General features: G+C 30.7%; 1 protein-coding gene across 1 annotated transcript in view; it reads right to left on the minus strand.

The window, feature by feature from the left end:
* The window catches only part of LOC127739294 (BTB/POZ domain-containing protein KCTD3-like), a 32,684-nt gene extending 18,943 nt beyond the window's left edge, over window positions 1–13,741 (minus strand). The window contains exons 1-5 of the mRNA XM_052250962.1: window positions 13,638–13,741; window positions 12,051–12,104; window positions 9,395–9,440; window positions 8,913–8,986; window positions 941–999 (exon numbers count right to left, since the gene is read on the minus strand). Of these exons, the coding sequence (XP_052106922.1) occupies window positions 941–999; window positions 8,913–8,986; window positions 9,395–9,440; window positions 12,051–12,104; window positions 13,638–13,678 (274 nt within the window). The 5' untranslated portion in view covers window positions 13,679–13,741. The remainder of the gene's footprint in view (window positions 1–940; window positions 1,000–8,912; window positions 8,987–9,394; window positions 9,441–12,050; window positions 12,105–13,637) is intronic.
* Window positions 13,742–20,812: the final 7,071 nt, after the last annotated feature.

Genomic DNA, 20,812 nt, shown 5'->3' on the forward strand with positions numbered 1-20,812 from the left:
CTTTGTGGTATGGTACCTTGCAGTACAATTTTAGAGAGATCCATTCACTTGAACACAAGTTATTGTCTGGAAACTAGAAAAATGCTTGTTTTTTTGTCCCTTTTTGGCCCCTAATTCCTAAACGTTTAGGGCAATTACCCCCAAACTCCAACCCAGCTTTCCCTTTGTGATATGGAACCTTGCAGTACAATTTCATAAAGATCCATACACTAACACACAAGTTATTGTCCTGAAACTAGAAAAATGCTTGTTTTTTGCCCCTTTTTGGCCCCTAATTCCCCAAATTTGGAGGAAATTACCCCCAAAAATCAATCCCAGTATTCCCTTTGTGATATGGAATCTTGTGATACAATGTCAGAGAGATCCATACACTAACACACAAGTTATTGTCATGAAACTAGAAAAATGCTTGTTTTTTGCCCCTTTTTGGCCCCTAATTCCTAAAATTTGGAGGCAATTACCCCCAAAATCAATCCCAGCATTCCCTTTGTGATATGGAACCTTGTGGTACAATGTCAGAGAGATCCATATACTTACACACAAGTTATGTCTGGAAGTTACAAAAATGCTTATTTTTGGCCCCTTTTTGGCCCCTAATTCCTAAACTGTTAGTACCATAACCCCCAAAATCAATCCCCACCTTCCTTTTGTGGTATTGAACCTTATGGTAAAATTTCATTGAGATCCATTCACTTAAACTAAAGTTAGAGTGCGAAAACTAATGTGTATTCGGACGACGACGCCGGACGACGACGACGACGACGACGACGACGCCAACGTCATACCAATATACGACCACAAAAATTTTTTTGCGGTCGTATAAAAACATCACAAAAAGTCAAATGAATCAAGTATAGGTTTCAAAATACTATGTCACATGATTCAGGTGTAAGATTTCAAATCTCCATCATGTGACCAAATGTTAAAAATTCAAACTTACCTAAAGGTGTTATTCCAAAATACTCTGCTTCATGCTTTAGTGCAGATAAACTTATTCCACTGGAAAAATAATAAATAATACAGTATGCATATGTATTTACAGGAGGTTTACATTTAAATAATTAACAATTATTTATCTTAACTTTTCTATTTTGATGTTATTCTAATCAAACTCCACAGTAAATATAAGAACTGGATGCAGATTTGGTTGTTTGAATATATCTAAAACATTTATAGGTTATTTGTGTATCTAAAACATGTATAGGTTATTTGTGTATCTAAAACATTTATAGGTTATTTGTGTATCTAAAACATTTATAGGTTATTTGTATATCTAAAACATTTATAGGTTATTTGTATATCTAAAACATTTATAGGTTATCTGTGTATCTAAAACATATATAGGTTATTTGTGTATCTAAAACATGTATAGGTTATTTGTGTATCTAAAACATTGCTGGATTTTTTGTTTCCGTTCTCTAACTTAAGTTTGCCTCAACTAAATTTTATGAAACATATACACAATGCTAATTACCACAAAACTCTAATCAAGTACAAATTTGGGTAGCGTCACTTTTACAGTTCTTGAGTTATGTCTCTTTATAACAACAACAACTATTCAGGAATGTAGTAAACTGTCTTTTTATTGTAGATTTAAATTAACTTTTTATATTGAAAAATATCTTTTTTATAGCAATAATGTTAGTCTGCTAACAAAGTTACGTAGTGGAACATTAAAGTTAAATATTGAAGTTGGTCGTTATAATAATATTTCTAGAGAAAATCGTTTATGTGAATGTTGTAAAATGTGTGTTATTGAAGATGAATACCATTTTGTTCTTGTTTGTCCAGCTTATCGATCTGTACGAACACAATTTTTACCAAAGTATTATTGTTCTTGGCCTAATAATCGCAAACTATTAAATATACTACAAGCTTCTAGTAAGTCTCTTACGATCAAATTATGTAATTATGTAAAAGCTGCATGGAATATTCGATCTAATATAGTCTCATAACTTTATATGTCATTGTATTATACTATTGTTCTCTGCTGTCTATTCATGTTTTATATTATGTAATATATGTTGTTAATTTTGCCATAGCATGTTTATGCTTTTGCAATAAAGATTCATTCATATAACATTATATGCAAGCGTATCTAAAACATTTACAGGTTACTTGTGTATCTAAAACATTTACAGGTTACTTGTGTATCTAAAACATTTACAGGTTATCTGTGTATCTAAAACATTTACAGGTTATTTGTGTATCTAAAACATTTACAGGTTATCTGTGTATCTAAAACATTTACAGGTTATCTGTGTATCTAAAACATTTACAGGTTGTTTGTGTATCTAAAACATTGACAGGTTATCTGTGTATCTAAAACATTTACAGGTTATGTTATCTGTGTATCTAAAACATTTACAGGTTATCTGTGTATCTAAAACATTTACAGGTTGTTTGTGTATCTAAAACATTTACAGGTTATCTGTGTATCTAAAACTTTTACAGGTTACCTGTGTATCTAAAACATTTACAGGTTATCTGTGTATCTAAAACATTTACAGGTTATCTGTGTATCTAAAACATTTACAGGTTATCTGTGTATCTAAAACATTTACAGGTTGTTTGTGTATCTAAAACATTTACAGGTTATCTGTGTATCTAAAACATTTACAGGTTACCTGTGTATCTAAAACATTTACAGGTTATCTGTGTATCTAAAACATTTACAGGTTATTTGTGTATCTAAAACATTTACAGGTTACTTGTGTATCTAAAACATTTACAGGTTACTTGTGTATCTAAAACATTTACAGGTTATCTGTGTATCTAAAACATTTACAGGTTATCTGTGTATCTAAAACATTTACAGGTTATCTGTGTATCTAAAACATTTACAGGTTATTTGTGTATCTAAAACATTTACAGGTTATTTGTGTATCTAAAACATTTACAGGTTATCTGTGTATCTAAAACATTTACAGGTTATTTGTGTATCTAAAACATTTACAGGTTATTTGTGTATCTAAAACATTTACAGGTTATGTTATCTGTGTATCTAAAACATTTACAGGTTATGTTATCTGTGTATCTAAAACATTTACAGGTTACTTGTGTATCTAAAACATTTACAGGTTACCTGTGTATCTAAAACATTTACAGGTTATCTGTGTATCTAAAACATTTACAGGTTATCTGTGTATCTAAAACATTTACAGGTTATCTGTGTATCTAAAACATTTACAGGTTATTTGTGTATCTAAAACATTTACAGGTTATTTGTGTATCTAAAACATTTACAGGTTATTTGTGTATCTAAATTTGTGTATTTAAAACATTTACAGGTTATTTGTGTATCTAAAACATTTACAGGTTATTTGTGTATCTAAAACATTTACAGGTTATTTGTGTATCTAAAACATTTACAGGTTATCTGTGTATCTAAAACATTTACAGGTTATTTGTGTATCTAAAACATTTACAGGTTATTTGTGTATCTAAAACATTTACAGGTTATCTGTGTATCTAAAACATTTACAGGTTATCTGTGTATCTAAAACATTTACAGGTTATCTGTGTATCTAAAACATTTACAGGTTATTTGTGTATCTAAAACATTTACAGGTTATTTGTGTATCTAAATTTGTGTATCTAAAACATTTACAGGTTATTTGTGTATCTAAAACATTTACAGGTTATTTGTGTATCTAAAACATTTACAGGTTATCTGTGTATCTAAAACATTTACAGGTTATCTGTGTATCTAAAACATTTACAGGTTATTTGTGTATCTAAAACATTTACAGGTTATTTGTGTATCTAAATTTGTGTATCTAAAACATTTACAGGTTATCTGTGTATCTAAAACATTTACAGGTTACTTGTGTATCTAAAACATTTACAGGTTATTTGTGTATCTAAAACATTTACAGGTTATTTGTGTATCTAAAACATTTACAGGTTATTTGTGTATCTAAATTTGTGTATCTAAAACATTTACAGGTTATTTGTGTATCTAAAACATTTACAGGTTATTTGTGTATCTAAAACATTTACAGGTTATCTGTGTATCTAAAACATTTACAGGTTATCTGTGTATCTAAAACATTTACAGGTTATTTGTGTATCTAAAACATTTACAGGTTATTTGTGTATCTAAATTTGTGTATCTAAAACATTTACAGGTTATTTGTGTATCTAAAACATTTACAGGTTATTTGTGTATCTAAAACATTTACAGGTTATCTGTGTATCTAAAACATTTACAGGTTATCTGTGTATCTAAAACATTTACAGGTTATTTGTGTATCTAAAACATTTACAGGTTATTTGTGTATCTAAATTTGTGTATCTAAAACATTTACAGGTTATCTGTGTATCTAAAACATTTACAGGTTACTTGTGTATCTAAAACATTTACAGGTTATTTGTGTATCTAAAACATTTACAGGTTATTTGTGTATCTAAAACATTTACAGGTTATTTGTGTATCTAAAACATTTACAGGTAACTTGTGTATCTAAAACATTTACAGGTTATTTGTGTATCTAAAACATTTACAGGTTATCTGTGTATCTAAAACATTTACAGGTTATCTGTGTATCTAAAACATTTACAGGTTACTTGTGTATCTAAAACATTTACAGGTTATCTGTGTATCTAAAACATTTACAGGTTATCTGTGTATCTAAAACATTTACAGGTTATTTGTGTATCTAAAACATTTACAGGTTATCTGTGTATCTAAAACATTTACAGGTTATGTTATCTGTGTATCTAATACATTTACAGGTTATTTGTGTATCTAAATCTGTGTATCTAAAACATTTACAGGTTATCTGTGTATCTAAAACATTTACAGGTTACTTGTGTATCTAAAACATTTACAGGTTATTTGTGTATCTAAAACATTTACAGGTTACTTGTGTATCTAAAACATTTACAGGTTATTTGTGTATCTAAAACATTTACAGGTTATCTGTGTATCTAAAACATTTACAGGTTATCTGTGTATCTAAAACATTTACAGGTTATTTGTGTATCTAAAACATTTACAGGTTACTTGTGTATCTAAAACATTTACAGGTTATCTGTGTATCTAAAACATTTACAGGTTACTTGTGTATCTAAAACATTTACAGGTTGTTTGTGTATCTAAAACATTTACAGGTTACTTGTGTATCTAAAACATTTACAGGTTATCTGTGTATCTAAAACATTTACAGGTTACTTGTGTATCTAAAACATTTACAGGTTATTTGTGTATCTAAAACATTTACAGGTTACTTGTGTATCTAAAACATTTACAGGTTATTTGTGTATCTAAAACATTTACAGGTTATCTGTGTATCTAAAACATTTACAGGTTACTTGTGTATCTAAAACATTTACAGGTTACTTGTGTATCTAAAACATTTACAGGTTATCTGTGTATCTAAAACATTTACAGGTTATCTGTGTATCTAAAACATTTACAGGTTATCTGTGTATCTAAAACATTTACAGGTTATTTGTGTATCTAAAACATTTACAGGTTATTTGTGTATCTAAAACATTTACAGGTTATTTGTGTATCTAAATTTGTGTATCTAAAACATTTACAGGTTATCTGTGTATCTAAAACATTTACAGGTTACTTGTGTATCTAAAACATTTACAGGTTATTTGTGTATCTAAAACATTTACAGGTTATTTGTGTATCTAAAACATTTACAGGTTATTTGTGTATCTAAAACATTTACAGGTTATTTGTGTATCTAAAACATTTACAGGTTATTTGTGTATCTAAAACATTTACAGGTTACTTGTGTATCTAAAACATTTACAGGTTATTTGTGTATCTAAATTTGTGTATCTAAAACATTTACAGGTTATCTGTGTATCTAAAACATTTACAGGTTATTTGTGTATCTAAAACATTTACAGGTTATGTTATCTGTGTATCTAAAACATTGACAGGTTATCTGTGTATCTAAAACATTTACAGGTTATTTGTGTATCTAAAACATTTACAGGTTATTTGTGTATCTAAAACATTTACATGTTATTTGTGTATCTAAATTTGTGTATCTAAAACATTTACAGGTTATTTGTGTATCTAAATTTGTGTATCTAAAACATTTACAGGTTATTTGTGTATCTAAAACATTTACAGGTTATTTGTGTATCTAAAACATTTACAGGTTATTTGTGTGTCTAAATTTGTGTATCTAAAACATTTACAGGTTATCTGTGTATCTAAAACATTTACAGGTTATTTGTGTATCTAAAACATTTACAGGTTACTTGTGTATCTAAAACATTTACAGGTTATCTGTGTATCTAAAACATTTACAGGTTACTTGTGTATCTAAAACATTTACAGGTTATCTGTGTATCTAAAACATTTACAGGTTATCTGTGTATCTAAAACATTTACAGGTTATTTGTGTATCTAAAACATTTACAGGTTATCTGTGTATCTAAAACATTTACAGGTTATCTGTGTATCTAAAACATTTACAGGTTATCTGTGTATCTAAAACATTTACAGGTTATCTGTGTATCTAAAACATTTACAGGTTATGTTATCTGTGTATCTAAAACATTTACAGGTTATCTGTGTATCTAAAACATTTACAGGTTACTTGTGTATCTAAAACATTTACAGGTTACCTGTGTATCTAAAACATTTACAGGTTATCTGTGTATCTAAAACATTTACAGGTTATTTGTGTATCTAAAACATTTACAGGTTATTTGTGTATCTAAAACATTTACAGGTTATTTGTGTATCTAAATTTGTGTATCTAAAACATTTACAGGTTATCTGTGTATCTAAAACATTTACAGGTTATCTGTGTATCTAAAATATTTACAGGTTATCTGTGTATCTAAAACATTTACAGGTTATCTGTGTATCTAAAACATTTACAGGTTACTTGTGTATCTAAAACATTTACAGGTTATTTGTGTATCTAAATTTGTGTATCTAAAACATTTACAGGTTATCTGTGTATCTAAAACATTTACAGGTTATCTGTGTATCTAAAACATTTACAGGTTATTTGTGTATCTAAAACATTTACAGGTTATCTGTGTATCTAAAACATTTACAGGTTATCTGTGTATCTAAAACATTTACAGGTTATTTGTGTATCTAAAACATTTACAGGTTACTTGTGTATCTAAAACATTTACAGGTTATCTGTGTATCTAAAACATTTACAGGTTACTTGTGTATCTAAAACATTTACAGGTTATCTGTGTATCTAAAACATTTACAGGTTACTTGTGTATCTAAAACATTTACAGGTTATCTGTGTATCTAAAACATTTACAGGTTACTTGTGTATCTAAAACATTTACAGGTTACTTGTGTATCTAAAACATTTACAGGTTATCTGTGTATCTAAAACATTTACAGGTTATCTGTGTATCTAAAACATTTACAGGTTACTTGTGTATCTAAAACATTTACAGGTTACTTGTGTATCTAATATTTACAGGTTACTTGTGTATCTAAAACATTTACAGGTTACCTGTGTATCTAAAACATTTACAGGTTACCTGTGTATCTAAAACATTTACAGGTTATCTGTGTATCTAAAACATTTACAGGTTATCTGTGTATCTAAAACATTTACAGGTTATCTGTGTATCTAAAACATTTACAGGTTATTTGTGTATCTAAAACATTTACAGGTTATCTGTGTATCTAAAACATTTACAGGTTATGTTATCTGTGTATCTAAAACATTTACAGGTTATTTGTGTATCTAAATCTGTGTATCTAAAACATTTACAGGTTATCTGTGTATCTAAAACATTTACAGGTTACTTGTGTATCTAAAACATTTACAGGTTATTTGTGTATCTAAAACATTTACAGGTTACTTGTGTATCTAAAACATTTACAGGTTATTTGTGTATCTAAAACATTTACAGGTTATCTGTGTATCTAAAACATTTACAGGTTATCTGTGTATCTAAAACATTTACAGGTTATTTGTGTATCTAAAACATTTACAGGTTACTTGTGTATCTAAAACATTTACAGGTTACTTGTGTATCTAAAACATTTACAGGTTATCTGTGTATCTAAAACATTTACAGGTTACTTGTGTATCTAAAACATTTACAGGTTGTTTGTGTATCTAAAACATTTACAGGTTACTTGTGTATCTAAAACATTTACAGGTTATCTGTGTATCTAAAACATTTACAGGTTACTTGTGTATCTAAAACATTTACAGGTTATTTGTGTATCTAAAACATTTACAGGTTACTTGTGTATCTAAAACATTTACAGGTTATTTGTGTATCTAAAACATTTACAGGTTATCTGTGTATCTAAAACATTTACAGGTTATCTGTGTATCTAAAACATTTACAGGTTATCTGTGTATCTAAAACATTTACAGGTTACTTGTGTATCTAAAACATTTACAGGTTATTTGTGTATCTAAAACATTTACAGGTTATTTGTGTATCTAAATCTGTGTATCTAAAACATTTACAGGTTATCTGTGTATCTAAAACATTTACAGGTTATCTGTGTATCTAAAACATTTACAGGTTATCTGTGTATCTTAAACATTTACAGGTTATCTGTGTATCTAAAACATTTACAGGTTATTTGTGTATCTAAAACATATATACATGTTATAAAGTTAGAGAACGGAAACCAATTTGGGACGTACATACGTACGGACGGACAAGGATAAAACTTAATGCCCCCTCCGCTACGGCGGGGGCATAAAAAATAATGATGTTGGGCCAAATGTTCAAGCAATTCGCCTTTCTAGTTCATGCAAAATGTGCTAAGTCACTTATATTCCTATGCTAATTTTTTTTTTAGTCTTCATTGATTTCTAAAATATAAAAAATACTATGAAATTGCATAGTTAACTATGTCAATGTATTATGTCTACTGAAACTTTCTGTATGGTTTTTACACAACAAAGAAGGTGGTTACATGTACTTACCTTAAATCAACATCTTTACTTCGAAGAAAGTTTAAAATGACAGAAAACAATTTTGGATCTCTGTCAATAAATATCTACAAGAAACAAGACATTTGTCAATGTTATAAATTGATAAAATAAAAAAAATCATATTATACTTATTGCATAATCAATGCATCTTTTTTTATTTATATTTTACAAATAAATAAACTTTTTTTGTTACAAAATTAAGGGGTCTTCCATGAAAGATGTATCTTTCCTGCTGTTACAAAATAACATACTGTAAGCTGACATTGCAAAGTCCATGGTATGGTAGGGAAAACCCCAAAAATCATTCAAATCAAAATAGCAGGTGTACAGCTTCACCTCCAGTTCAAGTTTGGTTGAATTTTGGCTTTGCCATTTGAAGGGCTTGCAGGTTATCTATAAAATGATATAAGCAGAAAATGATGAAGCCCAATATTTGGTGAAAGACATTAGTGATATAATCTGTAAAAACTTACAGCGCCAGTCTCATCTTTCAGTGATAAAATCCTTCCACTTAACAGACTGAAACGAAATAAAACTTTTGTATACTAGTATAATACTACCAGTGTTAACTGATCAAAACAATGATATTTTCACTTCATTCTTACATCACTGAAGATAATTATATACATGGAAAACAGTGCTCTATATGACTACAAATAAAACTCACAAACTGTCATGACTGTATCAATATGTGTTTTAAAATAATTGCCATTTTGTTTTTTTTTTTTGGAAAAAACATAATTATACCCACTCCTTATCGGTGAATTATGTTCCAAACCCTTGTATTTTATTTTTAATTTTTGAGTGTTTATGATATATAAATAAAACTATATTACATATGGTGTAGCATTCTCCTGTTTTCATTGGATATTACGATCACGTGTTTCAATAATATTTCATGTATCTGAAGCCTTGTTTCTATTTTTAAGTATATTGGCACTATGTTTCTATTTATACGTATATTGACGGTCAATATTAAAAATCTGTGACGTCAAACATAACAATCATGGCGGAAGCGCAGCAGAGTATGAAAAGAAAATTTGCAAGTAGACTGAAATGAGTTACATTTGAATTCTTATTTGTTAAAAAAAATGTTGTGTTTTGTTTACAATAAAACAAGTTAATCTTATTTATTAATATTTTCAATACTTCGTCCTCGGTCAATATAATCTGAACAGGTCCATATATAACGTATCAACCTCGTCAAAAGTCCATAATTGATAAAGAACACAATTTTCCATACGTTTCGGCCATTACAGCCTTCTTCATTGGAATATATTACAACATAAAAACAAACGATTACATCGCTTGGATACATTACGTTATAATTACTGCTATGACGTTCATTTGCCGCGTTTTTTTCTCTTTCTATAAATATTTTCACTTTTGTTGGTACATAGTGTTGAGTCCATCAGGCTGTAAAGTTTTTAATTTTTTGATCCAAAAGGATTCTTTAGTTTTTCTGTAAATTTCTGTGCCAAATATTTTTTGCAAATTTTTGTTCTTTCCTCGCCGGGATTCGAACTCATGCTATTGGGATATAGAGACAACACCGCCTGCACTGTGTCCAGCGCTCTAGACCACTCTGCCACCTAGACTGAACAAAACATTCAGCTTTCGGTGGGCTAGTGTTACCTTTCCTCGTCAGTAGAATCTAGAGTTGTAACACAATACAGGATATATTAGGCATGAAGATGGAATTGATTGCAGATTAGCTTAATTATCTATCATAAAGAATCATAAGATGCAGTCACAGAAATAATTATTTGATAAGTAGGTCTTAACAAGTGACAATTCTAAGACAGATCCAATATCCATTGGATCACCAGTGAAGGTAATATTTGGCTGAAAACACATATTATATTCATAATTACTCTAAATATCAGCACAACAATGTTAAATCTGCAAATTTGCAGAGGCAAATTCTTATATATATAATTCAGAGAAACCAGGTTAAAATGGCAAAACCAATGTGAGCTGTAATGTATCTTGACTGTTCTAATCATGTGCATTTTGACTGTTTTGATCATGTGTATTTTGACTGTTATGATCATTTGTATTTTGATTGTTCTGATCATAAAAATTTTAACTGTACTGATCATTTGTATTTTGACTGTTCTCATCATGCGTGTTTTGACAGTTCTGATCATATATATATATTAACTGTTCTGATCATATATATATATTAACTGTTCTGATCATGTGTGTTTTGACTGTTCTGAGCATGTGTATTTTGACTGTTCTGATCATATAAATTTTAACTGTTTTGATGATGTGAATTTTAACTGTTTTGATCATGTGTATTTTGATTGTTCTGATCATGTGTGTTTTAACTGTTCTGATCATGTGTATTTTGACTGTTCTGATCATGTGTGTTTTAACTGTTTTGATAATGTGCATTTTAACTGTTTTGATCATGTGTATTTTGATTGTTCTGATCATGTGTGTTTTAACTGTTCTGATCATGTGTATTTTGATTGTTCTGATCATATGTGTTTTAACTGTTCTGATCATGTGTGTTTTGACTGTTCTGATCATGTGCATTTTAACTGTTCTGATCATGTGTGTTTTCACTGTTCTGATCATGTCCTTTTTGTTTTGATACCAGATTTGATGTGTTTGGTTTTCTAACTTCCATAATTTGAAAATTCTTTATGATCTTGATGATTATTCCAGAAATCTATGTCAGGAGCACGTGTACTACCAATTCATAATTCATTATGTCAATTCATTTGATTTGTTTGTTTGTAACTTGTTTTCCATGTAACAATTCTTTGTAATGACAACTTAATGAAAATTTATTATCTATGCTGTTCTTATTTTCAAATATTTGGTGGATTTTTTTTTCAGAACAAACACAAAAACTTTCAAATATTTATATATCTGATATGTCTTACTAATTCTATATATTTGTATATCTGATATGTCTTACTAATTCTATATATTTGTATATCTGATATGTCTTACTAATTCTATATATTTGTATATCTGATATGTCTTACTAATTCTATATATTTGTATATCTGATATGTCTTACTAATTCTATATATTTGTATATCTGATATGTCTTACTAATTCTATATATTCTCTTCTTGCAGCATAAAACAGTTTTTTTCTAAACTTACTTACCTGGTAAAAAATGAGTCTTGTATCCATGTTAAAGTCTGGCGAGATGTAGAGAATCTGAAAGATAACCATACCTTAATGTATGCTGATGAACAAATTAAAAAAATTGATAACACAGTACCCTGATCATGTACACTTAAAAAATGTTCAGTAATTAATTTTACCATTTCATGATACAACTGAACAGAAGATGAAAAAATACAATACTAAAATTATACATACCGGTTTTTGATTTCTCTTGAATTTAGGCAACTATTAAACAGTATTAAAGTTATTTCAATAAAACAAGAACTTGCTGTTTAATTTTCTACAAAGATCACTACTCATGCAGCTAGTTTGGATGATTTCCTTCATGCACATCTATTTTAACGGAAATATTAAAGCATTAAAAATTGTTTTCCTTTGTGAGCCAGGCTCAGCCACACCATTTTTCGGCTTTTGAACAGTTTGTTTATCATGTTTATTTTGTTGACATTGTTAAGCAGTCAACCTGAATGATACTGTGAGAGTTTTTGCTACATGTACATGTTTAAGCCCTCACTGAGGCACACTGTACTGGCCTTAAGGGTTTTTGATGCATGCTTAATGGTTTTTATGTTATAAATCTATACACCATTCATTTGTCATTGTTCACCAAACGCTTTTTTTTTTTATAGTTTGTCTCTAAGCTATGTGAACTTCAGAAGAATGTCAAAAGTAATGAATATAGACATCTACATGTTCTTATTGTTGGTTATTCATCATGTTTATTAAGGTCATTACATACATGTAGCTTTGATTTATTCTTAGTTTAAAAATTTGGCAGCTACATGTATTAATTAAATGAAGACGAAGTTTGGTGCCTGACAGTTATTTACAATGTATATTTGACAACACTTAGATGAAATTCATTGACGTCATGAAATGCCAAAAATTTAGTACAAAACTTGTCTGCTTGAGACTAATAAGATTAACATTGCTGCTTGGCTCTGAAAAGCTAAATAATCTATGGTTGACCTACTTGGAAGGCTTGCTACAGTTAGAGGTGTGTTATACTCCATTTTGTAGCTGATTTAATGATAATCTCTGACATAACAAGATTCGATAGGAGGAACAAACGTAAAATAAAATATAACTCAGAAACTTCTAGATTTTAATTCAAAGTGAGAAAAAAAAAAACGCTTGTAAAAAGAGAATGTAACCAAACTCTGTACCTTACATATATATAAAAAACTTAAAATGGTGAATGTTACTGTTGTCACCAGTGTAACCATACACCTTATCGCTATTCCCGGCTGACCCGAGAATCTGTCCACCTTGAACTATTGACGTCATACAACATTCACTTTTCCATTGTGGCGTCAGATATTTTGTATTATGACGTCAAAATTTTACGGGAACCTGTGTGATGTCAAGTAATGGCGGACAAATAGCGATAAGGTGTATTCTCCTGTAGCAGTTACAAATTCTGACGTTGATTTTAGGACAGATTTCTAGACATATATGGAATTATATGTCCAGAAATATGTCCTAAAATCAACATATCAGAATTTGTAGCTGCTACATGAGAATGGTTACACTGGTCACAGCAGTATCTTTTACTATATCTACCTGGTTCCGCCGACATTTAAATGAATAACGTCTCCTGGCATTGACAAATTGAATGAGTTGGGCAATTCGCTGCTAAAGTAAAAGTTGTTGATGTTTTGCCTGATTTCCGGTTAACGTAAATCTCAACAACGGATCAAAATGTAACTAAGTAACAAATAGAAAGTCAAAGATAAAGAGAACCAAAACGTTCCTATAAATTACTTAGGTGTCACCGTAAGTAAGTTATTCATAGGGCATACTATGTCTCAGGTTTCTATCTCCTGTGGTAAAAAGTGTTTCGCTGTTCCGAAATTTCGTATATTTTTTTTTTTTAAACTTTGTCGAAAATTAATTTGAGGTCCGATTTTGACTGGGACTATTATACTAAGTATAATAGTCCCAGGATTTTGATGAAATTTTTAATGAGAAACTCGTAAATGTCTGCAGTTTTTTTCTGGGTATAATGAAATATTTTTATAACATGTCATTACTGAGAAATCATTACTTGTATAGAAATTATATTGAAATTATTTGTCATTTTTCCTATATATAAATAAGGAGATGTGGTATGAGTACCAATATGCGACTACTCTCCATCCAAGTCAAAATGTATAAAAAGTTAACAATTATAGATCAAAGTACGGCCTCCAACACTGGGCTCACACCGAACAGCAAGCTATAAAGGACCCCAAACTGACTAGTGTAAAACAATTCAAACAGGCTATAAGTTTTTTTTGTGCAGAAATTCGCATCTGTCTTTATATATAACAGAGATCTTCCTAAAAATATAAATCATACATATATTTCATAACTATTGCAAGAAACTGCAGACATTTCTGTATTTGATGGGAAAACAATCATTCCATTTGGACAAGAATTGTCTTTTGGAAGAATTTTTATCAAAAATTCGTTTCTATATTAAATAATAGGGGAATCTTCGAAAGGTGAAACACTTTTGAACCACAAGACTGTATAAGATCTACAAATATATCAACTTATAGGAGCTATTGCCTTTAGATGAGGATTTTACCCTTTTGTTTTTTTAAAGGAAACTACTGTACAGTTCATAGAGAGAATCTTTCAATAGTAAAAAGGTTCAACAAAATATGAGCTACAAATAAGTCAATATGGACGAATCGTCAATTGACCTCTTATAAGAGGTATTGCCCTTGAAAGACTAATTTTCTCAGTATTTGCAAACACTGTATTAAATATAGACAGTAATTTTAAAGAGCAAAACTATACAGCAAATTAAGATCTGCAACTAAGTCATCATGGCCAAAATTGCCATCCAACTGCTTATAGAAGTTATTTCCCCTGATTGATGATTTAAGTCTATTTTTGGCATTTTTGTAAAAAAAAAAAATAGGAGTAAGAGAGAAACTTTAAAAAGGCGAAAAAACTAAAATAAAAAAAGCTAGGCAGAATTGGATCTACAAGTTAGTCAACATTGCTAAATTATCGCACTATTTTATAGGATTTATTAATGCCATTAAATTACATTTTTAGCTCCAAAACTTAACTTGAATAGCTAGATATAAACTGTAAACAGCAAACAGCAAACGTAACTGATTGCAACAAACGAAAACTATAAATATCAAAAAGACATATATTACCATGCAGGTGAACGAATCAGGCTCTTTGGGGACTATTATTCCTCGAAACAAACAGTTTTTCCGACTTCAATCAGCAATATCATATTTTATTTCAATAAATACTGTCTTGTTTGTTGCCTGCCCGGGAAAAAATACACACTTTTATACTACATACGCCAAGGACTATTCACCATAAGCTTTGTTGAAATCGGCTCATACGTTTTAGGGTAGAAGATTTTTGAAAAAGTATACCACGGATATGAAAGTTAGTTAAAATTAGGTGTTTAATACACAAGCTTCATCTATCTTTAATGACAAATATGGTTAAGTCCCCGCAGATAAAGCCACATACAACATCCTTTTGGAGTGTAAATCACATAACATAAACTGCTAGATGAAAGAATAAGGTATTGAAATTCAATTGGAAACTGAACATGTACGCCCACAACACTTGCCAAAAAAAGAAATCATGATCAATCATAAGCCTGTTCTCTGTTCCTTAGAAATCAACCAACGAGGATACATGTATAAAGTACATAAATGTCAATACACACAATGTTATATTGCTGAGTCTTCCAAGTGCTCCACTAAACCTCATTCTAAACTATTAACATCAATTTTATCAGCAATAAAAGCCGGGCTTCAGAATTAATCTGTATTTTAGGGGCAGTGAGAGAGTGATAAACCATACTTTGTAAAAAAATCACGGATTAAAACAAAACAAAGAATCTCTTGAATTGACACCACCAAGATTCTTGATTTCTTGACTGACAACATGTTTGTTACGTTTTGTCCTAATTTGTCTCACTGAAAAAAGCCAAAGTAGACACAGATATCTTGTTTTAGAAAGGGATACATTCAACTTTATAAAAAAACACTGATTAAAACAAAACAAATCTCTTAAATTGACTCTATCAAGATAAAGGATTTCTTGATAGACAACATATTTTTACGTTTAGAGGACGTGTTTTTCAACAAACAATATTCTCTATGGGAACTAACTGTGCTCATCTTTGCGCCGACTTGTTCCTTGATTCACACGAGGCAGATCTCATATAAGAACTTTTAAGCACGAAATAAACCATTATCATTTAACTTCACGTTCCGCTATATAGATGATGCCCTGTCACTAAATAATCCAAATGTTTGATGACTGTTAAACGCATTCTATCAAATAGAACTTGATTATTCTTCTCATATATTTTATTACGGTATAATACTAAACCCCTAACAGTAGGGATTGTGCCTGATATTCATATGATGAAGACATAATCTTTCAATCAGTTTAATTGAGGTGACTCAGGTCTGGAGCTGGCATGTCAGTAACTGCTATAGAAGTCTGTTGTTATTTATGTATTATTGTCATTTTGTTTATTTTCTTTTGTTTCCTATTCTGACATCGGACTCGGACTTCTCTTATACTGAGTTTTACTGTGCGTACTGTTGTGCGTTTGTTTTTTCTACATTGGCTAGAGGTATAGGGGAGGGTTGAGATCTCAAAAAACATGTTTAACCCCGCCGCATTTTTTGCGCCTGTCCCAAGTCAGGAGCCTCTGGCCTTTGTTAGTCTTGTATCATTTTTAATTTTAGTTTCCTGTGTATAATTTGGAGTTTAGTATGACGTCCATTATCACTGAACTAGTATAAATATTTGTTTAGGGGCCAGCTGAAGGACGCCTCCGGGTGCGGGAGTTTCTCGCTGCATTGAAGACCCATTGGTGGCATTCGGCTGTTGTCTGCTCTATGGTCGGGTTGTTGTCTCTTTGACACATTCCCCATTTCCATTCTCAACTTTATTGATACAAAGTATACAACATATATCTTGATTTACATCTAAACATTTCGATAAGAGAGATAATGTAAGCTTCCGATTTGTGAAATTTCCATTACTATGTAGCAACATCCCAGTAGCGCCAGAAAATGGAGTATTACCGACAGGTTGTAGTTATTCCTATAGGCACCAATTACGCCCCTTTATTAGCAGACCTGTTCTTGTACTGTAATGAATCACTGCTTATGGCCAAAATTAATATTTTTCATTAAATAATCAATAATTTTCTAAATATACTGCTGAAATTTACCCAAAGGAACTTATATTAAATAGATCAGATATAAAAGATAATAACTTTCCTTTCCTAGATTTAGATATTTCAGTTTTACACGGGAAACTCTACATTAGAATTTACGACAAAAGGAAGGATTTTCGTTCCTATTGTTAATTTTCCTTTTTTGGACGGTGATTCTCCTTTAACACCATCTTACGGTGTTTATTTATCTCAACTTGTTCGCTATGCCCGTGTCTGTTGTGACGTTTCGGATTTCAAAGAACGTAATCTATGTATTACTGGTAAATTATGAAGTCAGGGATTTCGTTACCTCAAATTACTTAAAACCTCAAAATTCCTCCATAGATAAATATTTGGCTTGGACGTTTGGTTGTACCTGTAGAAAACTTATAGCACATTCTTATTTTTACGGAGATGTCGTTTACCCGATACCGGAAATTTAGATACAATCCGTGTAAACTTATCGATCCTTTGAATAAACTTATTCTAAAAGCTTACCGATTCAGCACTATAATTAGATCTTTGAATATTGTTTTATTGGTATCAATATTGGATAAGTGGATAAGTATGAGAAAAATATATAAAAATATATAAATTATTAAAAAAAAAAAGAAATCAAGTACCTTTTAATAATGAGTTTCTCACCAACAAACATTCATTCAAATAGTTCACAACAATTTTTAATACTGTTTAGGAATTACTATTTAGAATTGGTATAGGCAAGTTATATGACAAAGAAGGTACTTTGTTTTAATTTTTAATTTAATTTTTTAATGAGGTTATCTCTCACATGATAAAGTATGAGCACTTATCCTTAGTTTACATAATGTTGATCTAACACATTTGGATTTGTATTGATCAACGTATGAGGGTCTTATATTTGGTTTATATAGTATATAAACTCATCATAGATAACAGGATTGAAATTTTGTATTTGGGCCAGACGCGCGTTTCGTCTACAAAAGACTCATCAGTGACGCTCGAATAAAAAAAAGTTAAAAAGGCGAAATAAAGTACGAAGTTGAACAGAATTGAGGACCAAGAATTCCTAAAAATTTTGCCAAATACAGCTAAGGTAATCTATTCCTGAGGTAGAAAAGTCTTAGGATTTCAAAAATTCAACAGTTAATTTATAATTATGACCATATCAATGATAATTCATGTCAACACAGAAGTGCTGACTACTGGGATGGTGATACCCTCGGGGAATAAAAACTCCACCAGCATATTAACGAAGTTTATTTTTTTATTTTGATTGATGTCAGTCCTTGCGTTTGAAAGGCTGTATCTTTGATTCTCTCTTGAATGTGTTTTAAATAAATTTTAATATCAAAAGGGTTTAGATTAATAAAATGAAATCCAAGTTTTGAAATTTTATATACCTGACATACCTATGCACATTCATTGCTCTACAATCTGTCGATACCTGTATCTTTGCATTGCACAAGGTCATGTTTTCTCTGACTGTAAACGACGTCTTTACACAAAGTCCATTGGATGTTGGATGTGAACTGATTGATATATTAGTCTAAATGCATGATTTTTTTATTAGTTGTTATTTGCTTTGAACTAGCTGCCAGTAACTGCGAGTAATCTAAGATCTGTTTAGCTGACTATGCTGTATGGGCTTTTCTCATTGTTGAAGGCCGTACGGTGATCTATAGTTGTTAATTTCTGTGTCATTTGGTCTCTTGTGAAGAGTTGTCTCATTGGCAATCATACCACATCTTCTTTTTTACATTTAGTGTCTAATTGTTGTGCGGATGTATAAGTATCCTGCCACGTCCACTCTGTTTTTGTTAGATGTATTTCTGCTTTGTATCGATCTGATGAGTTAAGCCCTTTGCAACGGGTTTTTATAGTTTGTTCTTATGTTATACTGTAACACCACTGTCCCAGGTGAGGGGAGGATTGGCGCACCTTCAATCTAGTTTAACCCTGCCACATTCTGTATGTGCCTGTCCCAAGTCAGGAGCCTGTACTTCAGTTGTTGTCGTTTGTTGCTGTACATCATATTTGTTTTAATATTCGTTCATTATTTTGTAAATAAATCAGGCCGTTATAGTTTTCTCGTTTGAATTGTTTTACATTTGTTATTTCGTGGCCTTTAATTGATGACTATGCGGTAAGATATTAACTCATTTCTGAAGGCCGTTCGGTGACCTATAGTTGTTAGATGGTCTCGTGTTGAGAGTTGTCTCATTGACAATCATACCACATCTTCTTATTTTTATATAATTTAATATAGTTCCCAGTTGATGCGATATTCTGGAGCTTGCATTTCCTATCATGACGTCTTTGACAGAGGGTTGCTGATTTCAGAGCAGCTATAAAACCAAGGTTTCCAAGTTATTGAAGTCATCCCTTCGGAAATTGTACGGACGCCATCACGAGTTGGTGACTTTTATGGAATATCTGTTTCATAGATGAAGACGGATTTGTACCAATATCGTAACTACAATCCCGTCCTCTTTTCCTCAAATGTGACATCGCCGAATATACACCTACATTAGCAACACGACGGATGTCACTTGTGGAGTAGGATATGCGCACCCTTCTCATATCGTCATCATAAATCAGTTCACTCATAACTTCAAAATACTGATTGATTCAGTCGATCGAGGATTATGACAGGCAATTGGTTAAACACGTGAAAGAAGACATAGATACTATTTCCAAATGGATGAAAGCTGTGCGGTCGTTGATACAAATCAGAATTTAAAAACTAAATGGCTCTATGAATTCCAATGCATGTTCAATCTTTATATCCTAAATGTTGCAAAACACCTGTCCTTCCTTCATAACAAATACATGTATGTTGTTGTATGCGCAGATAAAGCCCCAATGCAACATAGTTTTTGTGTGTTACTAAAGTAATCACATTACAAAAACTGCTTGTTAAACGATTTTGGTATTGACAATTCACTTGGGAACTGAAAGTTTCTCTAATTTTGTGCTATTTTCACATTTCTTGAGCGATGTGAGAAAACAATTTATCCTCACTAGTGAAATATCTGTTCTCAGCAAATGATTGGTCGAAATTTAATTTTTACGTTAAATTTTCTTGATTTCCTATTGTGACGTCATGAAAAAAGGCGACCATGCCTGATGACGTCACATTTATATAAAGAACACAATTTGTTTTGAAAATGAAGGATAAAAATCATTAGAGAAACAGATTCCACCACTATAACTCGTGTATTATGATATTTCTCCACTCTCAACAGTTAAATTTTAATTATTTTAAAAGCTCGGCAAGCCTCGCGCTTTAAATATTTATAGGTTTCATAACGTGTGAGAATGGGATATCGCTTGATATCAACTCGAGTTATTTAATTTCAATATAATAATAAACGAGCCTTCGGTGAGTTTATTATTACTATTTAATTAAATAACGAGAGTTGATATCAAGCGATATCCAATTTACGAGAAATATCTATTCATGCAAGAAATAGATAACAGGCCACAACCATAAGAGAATAAAACTTAACTGTCTCGAGTGGATAAATATCGTAACACACTTGTTGCAGTGATG

Source organism: Mytilus californianus, unplaced genomic scaffold, assembly GCF_021869535.1.
Source record: "Mytilus californianus isolate M0D057914Y unplaced genomic scaffold, xbMytCali1.0.p SCAF_4, whole genome shotgun sequence".
Lineage (NCBI taxonomy): Eukaryota > Metazoa > Mollusca > Bivalvia > Mytilida > Mytilidae > Mytilus > Mytilus californianus.